Source organism: Hydra vulgaris, chromosome 12, assembly GCF_038396675.1.
Source record: "Hydra vulgaris chromosome 12, alternate assembly HydraT2T_AEP".
Lineage (NCBI taxonomy): Eukaryota > Metazoa > Cnidaria > Hydrozoa > Anthoathecata > Hydridae > Hydra > Hydra vulgaris.
In genome coordinates, this window is record NC_088931.1 from 48,640,676 (window position 1) to 48,654,252 (window position 13,577).

The 13,577-nt window shown below is 27.7% G+C and overlaps 1 protein-coding gene across 1 annotated transcript in view; it reads right to left on the reverse strand.

Moving 5' to 3' along the window:
• LOC100203214 (bridge-like lipid transfer protein family member 1) overlaps window positions 1-13,577 on the reverse strand; it is a 120,697-nt gene that overhangs the window by 31,404 nt on the left and 75,716 nt on the right. The window contains exons 41-48 of the mRNA XM_065813543.1: window positions 13,017-13,091; window positions 10,618-10,708; window positions 10,455-10,528; window positions 9,448-9,573; window positions 9,247-9,286; window positions 7,267-7,443; window positions 7,116-7,178; window positions 6,738-7,029 (exon numbers count right to left, since the gene is read on the reverse strand). Coding sequence (XP_065669615.1) covers window positions 6,738-7,029; window positions 7,116-7,178; window positions 7,267-7,443; window positions 9,247-9,286; window positions 9,448-9,573; window positions 10,455-10,528; window positions 10,618-10,708; window positions 13,017-13,091 — 938 coding nt within the window. The remainder of the gene's footprint in view (window positions 1-6,737; window positions 7,030-7,115; window positions 7,179-7,266; window positions 7,444-9,246; window positions 9,287-9,447; window positions 9,574-10,454; window positions 10,529-10,617; window positions 10,709-13,016; window positions 13,092-13,577) is intronic.

Below are 13,577 nucleotides of genomic sequence, written 5' to 3' on the forward strand. Positions count from 1 at the left end.
TATTAGGCTAGAAGCAGATATTAGTTTAGAAAATGGAAATGTTAATAGGCAAGTTGTTTGTGGCACAAATGAAGAGACTTAGGCGAGATGAAATTAATAATGGACAAAATGCTGCTCGGCAAGCAGCAAATAATTCGAACCCAAATGAGGAGAACTTGGTTAGGCGAGTTGAAAATAATCATTGCAGAAATGAAAGAAATAGGCTTAGGCAAGTGAAATTAATAATCAACAAAATGCTAGAAATGCTGCTCAGCAAGCAGCAAATAATTCAAACCCAAATGAAGAGAGCTTGGTTAGGCAAGTTGAAAATAATCGTTGCAGAAATGGGAGAGATAAGCTTAGGCAAGATGAAATTAATAATCAACAAAATGCAAGAATTGCTGCTAGATACAAAAGAATGCATTGTATAGCAAGAAGTAATACTATTCCGATTTATAATTATTTAAGAGAAATGAATTATATTTGTCAGCATTGTGGTGCTAAGAAACTTCCTGATGAAACACATTTTTTATTACCATAATGGAAAGGTAGTTTTGTCGCAACCTTCATCATTTCCACAAGATTTAGAAGATTTATTTAAAGGAAACTATGCAAATAGAAATGCCAATCTGAATTTTCTAAAATATATTAGAAATTATTATCCCTGTCTTTCTTTTGCTTTATTTAAAGCTAATGTAGTTCAACCCATGAATCATGGGCTGCCATGTTTTAGAATATGTGGTCATGTTTTTCATTGTATAGGTAATCTTAGGCCAAATCAAGATGTTCTGCCGACATATTGTCAACTATACATCTATGATCCACTTGCAGTAAATTTTAGAATGCAACAACATGGTAATGATCTTTGCTTAAATGATTTAATGTTTCAATTGCAAATTATTATTAGTGAAGAGAACCCATTTGCTCTTGCATTTAAAAACATGGCGGAAGTGGAAGATGAAGAAATCTGTCGAGGAGCTCTAGAAAGTCCCTCAGTGTCAGTTGTAAAAATGTTTTTACTTGAAGGGCAAGATAGATGTCGCTATAATCTGCCTTCACATAATGAAGTTGTATTTGTTGGTGAAGATGGTGCACCACCTGCATCCAGGGAAGTTGTTATTTACCCAAGAGGTCATCCTCTTAAAACTATATCAAGTATGTCTGCCAACTTAGATCCTATGGTTTATCCACTATTTTTTCCAAGGGGTGATGCTGGTTGGCATAACCAATTGGTTCACAACCCTGAACGTGCTACATTGGTTAGAAATCATGTTACATTATCTCAGTATTACAATTATAAACTTTCAGTTAGACAACTTTTTTCTTCACTTTTTTATGGCAAAAAACTGTTTCAGCAATATGCTGTTGATGTGTATGTTAAAATTGAAGGCCAGCGCCTTGCTTTCATCAGAAATAACCAAAACAAACTGAGAAGCAAACAGTATGATGCCTTACACAAAAATGTAAACAACCTTGGAAATGATCATAATGTTAGACCAGGGCGTGTTGTAATTTTGCCATCAACTTATGTATGAAGTCCTAGAGCTTTAAAAGAAAACTTTGAAGATGCTATGGCTATAATTAAAAAGTATGGTAAACCAGATCTTTTTATTACTTTCACTTGCAACCCAAAATGGTGCGAGATAACTGAAAATTTATATCCAGACAGCAAATGATAGCCCTTACTTGGTTACTCGAGTATTTAAACTCAAATTAAATAACCTTCTCAATGACATTTTTAAATTAGGTGTATTAGGGAAAGTTGTAACACATGTTCAGGTTATTGAGTTTCAAAAGCGTGGTTTGCCACATATTCATATTTTACTTCACTTTGCAAATGATGATAAGCTTGAAACAGCACATGATATCAATAATTTAATATCTGCAGAAATTCCAGATCCAATTGTTAATTGTGATCTTTATGACGTTGTTAAAACTTGCATGATTCATGGTCCATGTGGCATACTGAATCCAAATTCTCCTTGCATGAAAGATGGAAGGTGCAGCAAAAACTATCCTAAAGAATTTAATGCTAACACAGTAGCAATTCATAATGGTTATCCACACTATAGACATCGTGATAATGATTTGGTTATCAATATTAAAGGTAGCAATGTAGATAACCGCTGGTATTGTAAGCAATCCATGGTTATCAAAGAAATATCAAGCTCACTTTAATGTTGAAGTTTGCATGTCTGATAAGGCTGTTAAATATTTGTACAAATGCATATACAAGGGTCACGACTGTGCCAATATTTTAATAAATAAACAAATTAATCATGATGAAGTAAACACTTTTTTAGATTATCGTTATGTTAGTGCACCTAAAAGATCATTAATCAAAGCAGTAAAACGCTGGCTGATTACAATCTGTCTGTTATTGATGAGTTTATAGGTTTAAATCTAGAAAATTTTGATGAAAATGTTCAACAATATATTGATGAAGCCAATCGAATGAGACTGTTGCTTAATGTCAATCAATTAAATGTATGTAATACTATCCTTGCTGCACTGACCAAGTGCAGAAAATCAACATTCTAGATTGTTTTTCATGGATGGACCAGCTGGTAGTGGAAAAACCTTTACATATAATTATTTGGTTGCTGAAACCATAAGTAGGGGCTTGAAATCTGCTACAACTGCATGGACTGGCATAGTAGCAACTCTTCTTATAATTGGATCTACATTGCATGGCTTATTCAAACTTCCTGTTCCAATATTAGATTATAGCACATGTAATATAACTCTTAAATCTATACACGGGCATTTTTGAAGACAAGTTACTTTATTTTTGCTTGATGAAACATCCATGATACCTAAACATGCCTTAAATGCAATTGATAGGTTGTTGAAAGATATTTGCAACAAAAATATACATTTGGAGGAAAAGTCATTCTTTTTGATGGTGACTTGAGGCAAATTCTGCCTGTTGTGAAAAGAGAACAACCAGCTGAAATAGTAGAATTATGTATAAAATGTTCTTTATAGTGGCAGTGGGTGCAGAAGTTTGCATTAACTGAAGATATGAGAGTACAAGATGGGAAAGGTGAATTTTTCCAAAGGCTACTAAAACTTGGGAATGTTAACAATACCTGTCAAAGAGGAGGATCCTTTTAAAGGATGCATTGAAATACCAAATCAGTGTATTATTAGAGAAAATGATTCGATTGTTGAAAAGATTTTTGGAGATACTGAACAAAATGATTATTCTAAACGCGTGATTTTAACACCAACTAATATTGATTCATTATCAATCAATGAAGAAGTGCTTGAATGTCTTCCTGGTGAGGTCCAAATATATTTAAGTGCTGATCAAATTGAGACTGATGACCTTAATGAAAGAAATAACTTTCTTGTTGAGTTTTTGAACAGCTTAACTCCTTCAGATATGCCATCTCACTGTTTAAAATTCAAAATTGGTTGTGTAATTATGCTACTTAGAAATTTAGATTCAAAGCTAGGTTATGCAATGCACTGGAATGAAAGTTTGTGCTTCAAATAATTATATTGATGCAGAGGTTTTGACAGGTGTTTTTGGTGGTAAACGGGTTTTTGTTCCCCGAATTCAGTTGGCTCCATCAGATTTTAATTTACCTTTTGTTCTGAAATGTTGTCAGTTTGCTGTCAGATTGGCTTAATCAATGACAATCAATAAAAGTCAAGGTCAAACATTTGATAGAGTTGGGGTATATCTCAAAAAACAGTGTTTCTCTCATGGTCAACTATAAGATGCATTTATTAGTTTGTTTTTCAAAATTGATAAACATCTCATTTAAGGTATGGTAGGTGAAAAGTGTTAGACAAATAATGTAATATTTTCTAATGTTCTTAATTTATAGTCTTTAGATTTTCATTTTGAAAATTTACTGTTTGTAGGTTGTGAGCACATTTTGTATGTATAATTTTATTTATTATTTAAATTTTTTTTTCCATAGTTTTTGATAAATATATCTGTCATTTAATATTGTTATAAAATGTGTTCATATGTGTTATATAAAATCATATTTGTATATAGTTAAACATATATTTAAATTATGTTGTTTCCATGTTTTCAAAGTGGTGTGACTTGGCATTATGTTGAGGAAGATTGATAACTTTGCCAGCCAAGCGGTGTACTAATAGCAGAGGTGTGACTTGGCAGCATTTAGTGCCAGGCGGTGTTACTGCTTTGGAGCTAGGTTGTGTTGTCTAGCCTTTTTTAATTATCCTGGAAACACATAATAATGTCTGTTAATGTTTAGCGTAATGTGGATGAGAGAGTATGCAATCTTGATTTTTAAATCTAGGGTACTTTAATGTCCTAAATTTGAAGTAATTGAATAACTAATATTGAATATAAAAACAAATATACTTTTATGTATTTATATATTTAGTAAAAAGATAAATATAGTTAACTCTAAATTGGTTTTTTAATTTTGCCTTTCATATTTAAATTTGGTTTGTTATTTTCACTGGATTTTAGGATCAAGGGTGCAAATATGCTATTGTTATGTGTTATTGTTGTGATGTATGTTTTGTGCTGATAGACAGCTTGGCTTACCTTCCTGTTGGTTTCTATTGTTAAAAATGAATAATAGGTAGTTTCATTATTGGAACTTACTGCTTTTATTTATTTACTAAAAGCTAAGTCAACATTTTTTTTATTGCATTTATATCTAATTTTTTATAAAATTAGATATAAATGCAATTTATATCTAATTTGATTTTTTTTTTTTTTAGTATTGTTAATAGGTTATTATAAATAGGTAAATCGATTTTCAGATTTTATGTGGTGTTTTTTTTTGTTTTTTTGTAATTATGACATCATAATTCCATTATTTTTTTTGTTAGATTTATGATTGACGCATTTATACGATTTATAAAAAAACAACCTGATTTCCTTTTATTGTAAATTTTTGTTAGTTAAATGATATAAATATATGCAATTAGTTCAATTTTTTTAATATTTTCTCAATTGTATGTTAATAATTTGTTGCACGTAACTTAGGGGATCTTTTTAAATGGGGATCATAACTAAAAACAAACTAAAAACCTTTAAAACATGGAGAATATTTTTGCGCATTTGTCAAATATCGAGTTACTTAAATTTTATAACATGTTTAGCTAATTAATTAGCTTAATTTGCATTTGCAACACTTTTGAGGAAAGAAAGAAAAAAATCTTATATATGTAAATCATTGTTTTTCATTTAAAGGTCTTCATCAAAAACTTGAATACTCTTAATAAAAAAAACTCTATTGACCTGGCCACTCTATTGGCCACCATTACGGCAAAAAAAGGGAAGGGACCTCTTTGTTAGTGTCAAAATATTTAAGAAAGTTAAGTTTCGAGTAACAAAAGGAGTTTTTAGTAAATGGTAGCAAGTTACGGTTTACTAAAAACTATTGAAACAAAGAGGCCATACAAATAATATAAAAATTATCTGTGTTGAACAGACTTAACAAGACCTGGGTGCGGTCAGCTTGGTTTACAAACATGAAATCATGTCACGTTGAAAACTATGAACGTAACGTAACCTTTAAAACCCAATTTAAAACAAAGATCAAAGTTTACATATTTTTTTCAATTTGTTATACACATGTTTGATTGCAAATTAAATTTTTTTTGTTTCAAACGTATTTGTAATCAATTGCTTAGTTATTTTTAATAAATTTATTTAGTTGTGTGCATTTAACGTTTTAAAGACAATTTTCTTTTTTAAAGAAAAATGTATCACTGGAATACCAAAAAATTAACAACTCCTGTATAATTTACGTTTACTTCTTATTATTTAATTATTATTCAATCTTATTAATTAATTAAAGTTCATGTTATAAATAATATAACAAGAATTAAGCTTTAGTTTTTTGTCACTTTAAAGCAATATGAAGTGTTATTATTTTGTGTCAGTAGCTAAAAACGTATTGTGTTGAACTTAGTAATGTCGAGGAAAATGGCTCTACCTTACACACTGATATGACCTAAGTCAGTTGTAAATTACTCAAATAATGTTAAATAATTGGTAAATTATTTTATCTCATACTTTTTATGTTAATTTGACAGATGGTTTAATTTTTTTCAATTTGAAGGCGTTTTTCTAAAAGGGTAGGGGAAAGCGTGCACCCTTGATCATAAAATCCAGGGTGCATTATGTTAATAACATTCTCCTAAATTAATTGTAAAACTACTATTGACTATAAAATATATATATATACTTTCTTAAAGTTTATTAGAACCATAAATATAGAAAACTCTAAAATAGTTTTATAACTTTGTCTTTCGTAAATTTTTGTTTAGTTTTTTTCCCCTGCATTTTAGGATCAAGGGTGCATACTTTCCCCTATTAGTTAATGTTTTGCAACTTTAAATTGTGGAAAACAGCCACTATAAATTAATTACATAACAGACCGACCATAACCCGTATTACGGGTTGCTTTCTGCTAGTTAATACAAATGTTTAATTAATACAAAAAAAGAAATTAGTGAATAGAGAAGAGCCATAAAAACCTTTTCCATAGACAATTTTTTGGAACTTGAATTCAATACAAAATAAGAACTTAGACTTATTAAAGTAGATAAGTGTTAACTATCATTTAACATAAATAAGATATATTTTTTATTTATGATAAATTAACACTTTTATGCTTCAAATATTTGCTTAAACTTTAGAATAGGCCGATCATTGTTAACAATATATAGCAAGTTTAGGATAAAGTTTTTAGGTTAAAGTTTTATATATTAACTTTTTATTCAACACAACATTTAAAAACTTTTAATACCTTAAATTATTGACAAGGTTTGTTTGTATCCATAACTGTTTATCTAGTGAATACTCCCGGTTTAGTGAAATTGATCTATTAAAAATATCATCTTCATTATGTAACCCATCTGTTTCATTATCTTCAATATCAGCATCAGCAACTGATGACAAGTCTCCTACATCTGACTCTCCCACAATTGTTGTTAAGGCATTAGTAAGAAGGCGCAAATGCTTGCCAATATTTGAATCAACATGAATATCTATACCACACATTTTCCAAAACAATGTCATTGACCATTTTGAAGGAAGACCTAATGACAACATTATTTATAAAAAACCACTATACTATTTATACTACAATACACTATTTTTGACATATCTTAAATTTATTTCTTACCACTGGTTCCATTTGTTGAAGTAGTTTTAGAACACAATTGGTAGCTTCCTTCAGGAATGCAATCTAAATTAATAAATAAAGTGTTATGACTAGATTATGTAGAAAATATGTAACTTTTGTAAAACAGATGCAATTCTGAAAAAATTCTTACAAGTGTTCATTAATTCTTGTTCATTGACAATCCATTGTATAGCTGTATGATCGAATGATTCGTTAAACTGTAAACAAAATCTCCGAAATAATCCAGTGCTTACAAATGAACCACTGCTACAACAACTAATAGACATTTCTTGAATTGTAATAACTAATGAATGACCATACTCGTTTTCTAAAGTTTCCACAAAAAAAAATTACATACATTATACTCTTAGTGACCAGGGTTAATTGTGCTATGGATACTAGTGATGTACCAATGAAAAAGGACAATTGTAGCTAATAATAAGGTTTAATGTATGTATATAAAGGCAATATATCAATAGGTATGTAATTTGCATATATAAGTTGCATCTATGCACCAGTAGTGGTTTGGCCTATTAATAATGTCAATGCCTTGACCAATTGGTATTAATTGGCTAAACTATCAGCCAATTAATCGGCCAATTATATATATATATATATATATATATATATATATATATATATATATATATATATATATATATATATATATATATATATATATATATATATATATATATATATATATATGTATATAAGGTAAAGTAAATATTTGGTAAGTAACTTGCATATATAATGTGGTAAAGCGTCGGGCGAAGAGCATTTCTTGTATGAAAAGAGCGACTTTACATTACCCTATTTACCTTAAGCTTAAAAATTTTTGTTTGGTAATATTTAAATAACTCTATAGATATTTTTAAGCAGTATTTTAATAAAGTAATTAACATTTCTTTAGTATGGTATTTTATGAAGTAGTTAATGTTTTACATACCACACACTGTTGTTATAAAAGTTTAAATTACAAATACATAAAATAAGCTTATTTACAAATAAATAATATAAATTCAGATATTATTTACAAATATATAATATAAATTTAGATAAAATAAAAAAAATAAAGTTTGAATTGGTTTTATTTTTTAAAAAAATTAATTTTTTTTAACGAAATATCTCAAGATAATCAAAATATTTGGCTACAGAAGAAAAACTCATCTATTGTTTTAATATGACATAAATAAACGAAATGCAAAAATCTATTTATCATCTACCTACTTAGCATGATATGTGAATATCTATTTAGCGTGATATGTGAACATCTATTTAGACTATGTTAGTTCTATAAATTATATTTGCTCAGGTATTGGAAATACAGCAACAACTGGCTTTAAAACTTAATTTAAAAAACTTTATTTTTGATTAGCTTAGCTTCACTTTTAAAAATTTAATCATTGTTTAGCTTCGATATAATAATTGATTTTATCACTTGACAGACAATTTATTAAAATCATGTACTCTTAAAATAAGCCTATATAAAAAAATAATATCATGAAAATATAACTCTTTGAATTTATATGAACCTTGATAAACAAGTTTCTTATAAACTTGAATGAAAAAACATGAACCTTGATGAACAAGACCGCTGCACAGAGAAACAAGTTGAGTGCAGTTTTATCAGGGACGTGGTTGGGATCAAACTTGATCAAACTTTTTGCTTTACCACTACACCACAACAGCTTAAACTATTGCACCACTACTTACACGAATTATATACAATTAATATAATTATAATTAAAGAGTTATATAAAAAAAGTAATTTCTTTTAAACACCAGGTTAAAGTAGTTAATGGACTGTGCAATATCCAATAAGTTCACAGAATTTTTTATATAAAATTTATAAAAGCACCTGTATATTGTCATTCATTTTGCTACATTATAATGGTGGTTATATTTCAAGTTTCTTAATTATCATATTTAACAGTTGCTATGGCTAACGCAATATTACCGAGCCTGTTGTTACTGTTACCGCAGAATTACTGCAGAACTATTTTGTTAAACATTCCTATGGTAATTATCATGATGACCAGGGTAATTATTGTGGTGACCGCGGTAATATTACAATTCCCATTACCGTGTTGCTCTCTACAACAGAACAAAAATAAACTTAAAAACTTACTCAAATTAACTCCTGATAAGAAAGATTCTCCTTGTTGAACCTAAAGAAGCAAATTAATTTTATTAACTGACATCAACATGTACAATCATTATTTCTTGATAACAAAGGTACTAGTTAAAAATAGAAAGAAGAAAAACAGTATTGTAAACTGACATGTATTATCATTAATTTGTACAAATATAATAGCAAATAAATGCATACATCAAAGTCCTGAAGAGGCAAGCATACACCCATACCAATAATGTTTGTCTGAAGAACTAAATCCATTGTCAGATTAAAATTTTCTTGAGATTTTTTTATAAATAAGTGCTCTACAACTGTTGGAAACTACATTGAAAAAAATATTTTTTAATCTATATAAAATTTTAATAAAAATTTTCTAGTTGTACAACTTGATTATACAAAAGTATTTTTCTGCTAGTCTCTGCTACTCTACTACTCTGAATCAACATTATTCTTTTGGCTAGTCTCTGCTACTCTACTACTCTGAATCAAGATCCTTTGGCTAAAGTCTTTAACTAAAAACTTTCTTCATCCATATGTGACTGATGTGCAGCTTTTACTGTATCTAGAACTATTAGGATTAATTTAAATATATCTAAACAATCAGCACACCAATATGTTATTGTCACCTCTATACACAAGATTATCACATAATATGGGATTTAATGTATCCAATAATGTGAAGGATGCTAGATTAAAAATTAACTTTAAATATTCAGTAAAAAAGTAATTGAATTTTTAAATTAATTTCCTCAATAACTTAAATGTATACAATACTCATAACAGTACTTGGGAAGTATGACTTTTATCTTTCAAGGCAATCAAAAGTAATTTTATTGATGTCTATATCTTTAGAAATTGTACAAGAAATTTGTGTTTTTATAATATTTTATTAATTTTTCAAAATGAATTTGCTATAGTTTAAATTAAGATTCCACATTTTTTATATCTAAACATTTATAAAACATATTTCAAGTAATTTTTATTTTTAATTTTTTGGCTTCAGTGTTTATAGTGGTCTAAAGTTGGAACAATTTAATTTGCTTCATACAATTATTAAAAATGCTTAGTACAATTATAAAAAAAACCAAAACTAATCATTTCATTATTGCAGAATAAAATGATTAAACTTTTTTACTGATTGAACTCTTCTTAACAACTTTTAAAAGCAAACTAAAATAAAAATTCAATAATAATTCTCTCACATCCGATGAAATTATTTTTCTTTGGTTCTTCCATTGATCAAAACCATTTTTAAAATGCAAGTAGACAAGTACACCTAAAAAAATCATTTAATCCAAGTAAGCCTATATTGCTATTATTATAGTTAAAACATTCATGTTGAACATTTTTTTGATTTTAAAATACCTTTATCGACAGCTGGTAATTTGATAAGGACGCATGGGTGTTCTAAGGTCACCATTATGGTTTCTTTTCTTTTCTCCACACTTTTGTTATCCTTAAAATTGTAAAGTAAAATAAATATACAACATTAGTACTTACTGATTCAAATTTAAAATTCAATTGCATTCAACTTTTGTTATATATTTGTATTAAAATATGTATTTACATTATATACATTTTATAAAAGAAAATGTACTTAATAAATTTATATTAATATATGCATATTATATAAACATTTTATTAAAAAAATGTACTTAATAAATTTGTATTAATATATGCATATTATATATACATTTATAAAAGAAAATCTACTTAATAAATTTATATTAATACATGCATATTACATATACATTTTAAAAAAAAGATGTACTTAATAAGACTGAGAATTACTAGATAAAAACTTGTTTTCAGGAAACATTTATGCTTAGTTTCATTTGTATTTATAAAAAACTTTAAAATAATAAATGTCATAAATTTTAATTTTTTTAAATTACAACTTCTTTAATAGGTCACATTTTGTAGAAAAAATAAAATAAACATATATTATGAGTCAAATAACTCTTTGTCAATGCTGATATATTTTTTGTTTTGCTATTAACTGTATTTATATCAAAAGTGAATTGGAATTCTTTTCTGTCATCCTGATTCATAACTGACAGCTTTTTAAGACTTCTGCTGACCGCTTACTATTTAACTCTCTTCTTCTGTTTTCTGTAAACTTCTATTTTCTGTGACCTGTTTGCTTTGAGCTTCTATTTTCTGTGACCTGTTTGCTTTGAACTTCTGTTTTCTGTGACCTGTTTGCTTTGAACTTCTGTTTTCTGTGACCTGTTTGCTTTGAACTTCTGTTTTCTGTGACCTGTTTGCTTTGAACTTCTGTTTTCTGTGACCTGTTTGCTTTGAACTTCTGTTTTCTGTGACCTGTTTGCTTTGAACTTCTGTTTTCTGTGACCTGTTTGCTTTGAACTTCTGTTTTCTGTGACCTGTTTGCTTTGAACTTCTGTTTTCTGTGACCTGTTTGCTTTGAACTTCTGTTTTCTGTGACCTGTTTGCTTTGAACTTCTGTTTTCTGTGACCTGTTTGCTTTGAACTTCTGTTTTCTGTGACCTGTTTGCTTTGAACTTCTGTTTTCTGTGACCTGTTTGCTTTGAACTTCTGTTTTCTGTGACCTGTTTTGCTTTGACCTGTTTCGTTAAATAATTTTGTTGAGAGTGATTTTTCTTTTTGTATTTTCAAAATAATTTTGTTGGGAGTGATTTTTCTTTTTGTATTTTCAAAATAATTTTGTTGGGAGTGATTTTTCTTTTTGTATTTTCAAAATAATTTTGTTGAGAGTGATTTTTCTTTTTGTATTTTCAAAATAATTTTGTTGGGAGTGATTTTTCTTTTTGTATTTTCAAAATAATTTTGTTGGGAGTGATTTTTCTTTTTGTATTTTCAAAATAATTTTGTTGGGAGTGATTTTTCTTTTTGTATTTTCAAAATAATTTTGTTGGGAGTGATTTTTCTTTTTGTATTTTCAAAATAATTTTGTTGGGAGTGATTTTTCTTTTTGTATTTTCAAAATAATTTTGTTGGGAGTGATTTTTCTTTTTGTATTTTCAAAATAATTTTGTTGGGAGTGATTTTTCTTTTTGTATTTTCAAAATAATTTTAACAAACTCAACAAGCAAGATGATCTGCCATTAACTGGTATAGAAGTGCATGCTTTATGCACTTTTATGTCCTCCCATCCTAAAATCCAACTCTCAGAAAATAAAAATTTAAAACTTGTTAAATAACTCTTTTCAAGTTTTAATATGTTAAATATTAGTGCATCATTTTGGGTTATAAAACTTGAGGGATAAATAAAAACATTAGGAAAAGAAGAAGGAATGTATGAAATGCTAGAATGTTAACTGCAGAAGAAATAAAAAAAACAACAACATTTGAATAAATAGTGTGCGTGTGTGTGTGCGTGCGTGTGTGTGTGTGACAAACGTTAGTTGAGGGACAAAATTTTAATTTTTAACACAAAAAAAACAAATTTTGGCCCAAAAACTAAATTCCATAAAAAAAATTAGGGCCAGTGACAAGGTGAGAGGTGCTGCAGGTGACAAGTAAAAGTGCCATAAGAACATCTTCCAATTAAAAATTATATTTGGTAACTATAAAAAAAAACTTTTTAACTAATTAAAAAAAAGATCTAAATTTACGTACTAACTAAACTAAAAAGGAATCTTCTTTTAAGGCTCTATAAATTTCATTTAAAGAGCCTTTTTGAAAAGTTAACTTAGTATTATATATAAAAAGATGCAAAATAAAATTACAAGTGTATTAAAAATATTGAGGGTAGTCTTAAAACATGAAGGAAAAAAACTTACATGTGTATTAACAATGTTGAGAGAAGTCTTGAAACTTGCAAAAACTATAAAATCTTGCTTATCACTATTAATGCACTAAAATTTGAAATGAAAATAAATTACCAAACTATTAATATATATATATATATATATATATATATATATATATATATATATATATATATATATATATATATATATATATATCAGGAGCTATTCTAGACCCTTTTCAACAGCGTTTTACGTATTTGGGCAAGTTGTGGGCACCGTCCAAATTCAGAAGCTGAGGATTTTTTTTTTATCAATCAAAAAATATTGCTATTTTTTTCTTGGAAAAGTGTCTCTATTCTGCAATATTTCCATCAGTGTTTCCATGCAGCATGCATCCTCACAGGAAGTACCCTTACCCAAATTATTTTTCTAGAATAGTTCCTATATATATATATATATATATATATATATATATATATATATATATATATATATATATATATATATATATATATATATATATATATATATATATATACATATATATATATATATATATATATATATATATATATATATATATGTATATAT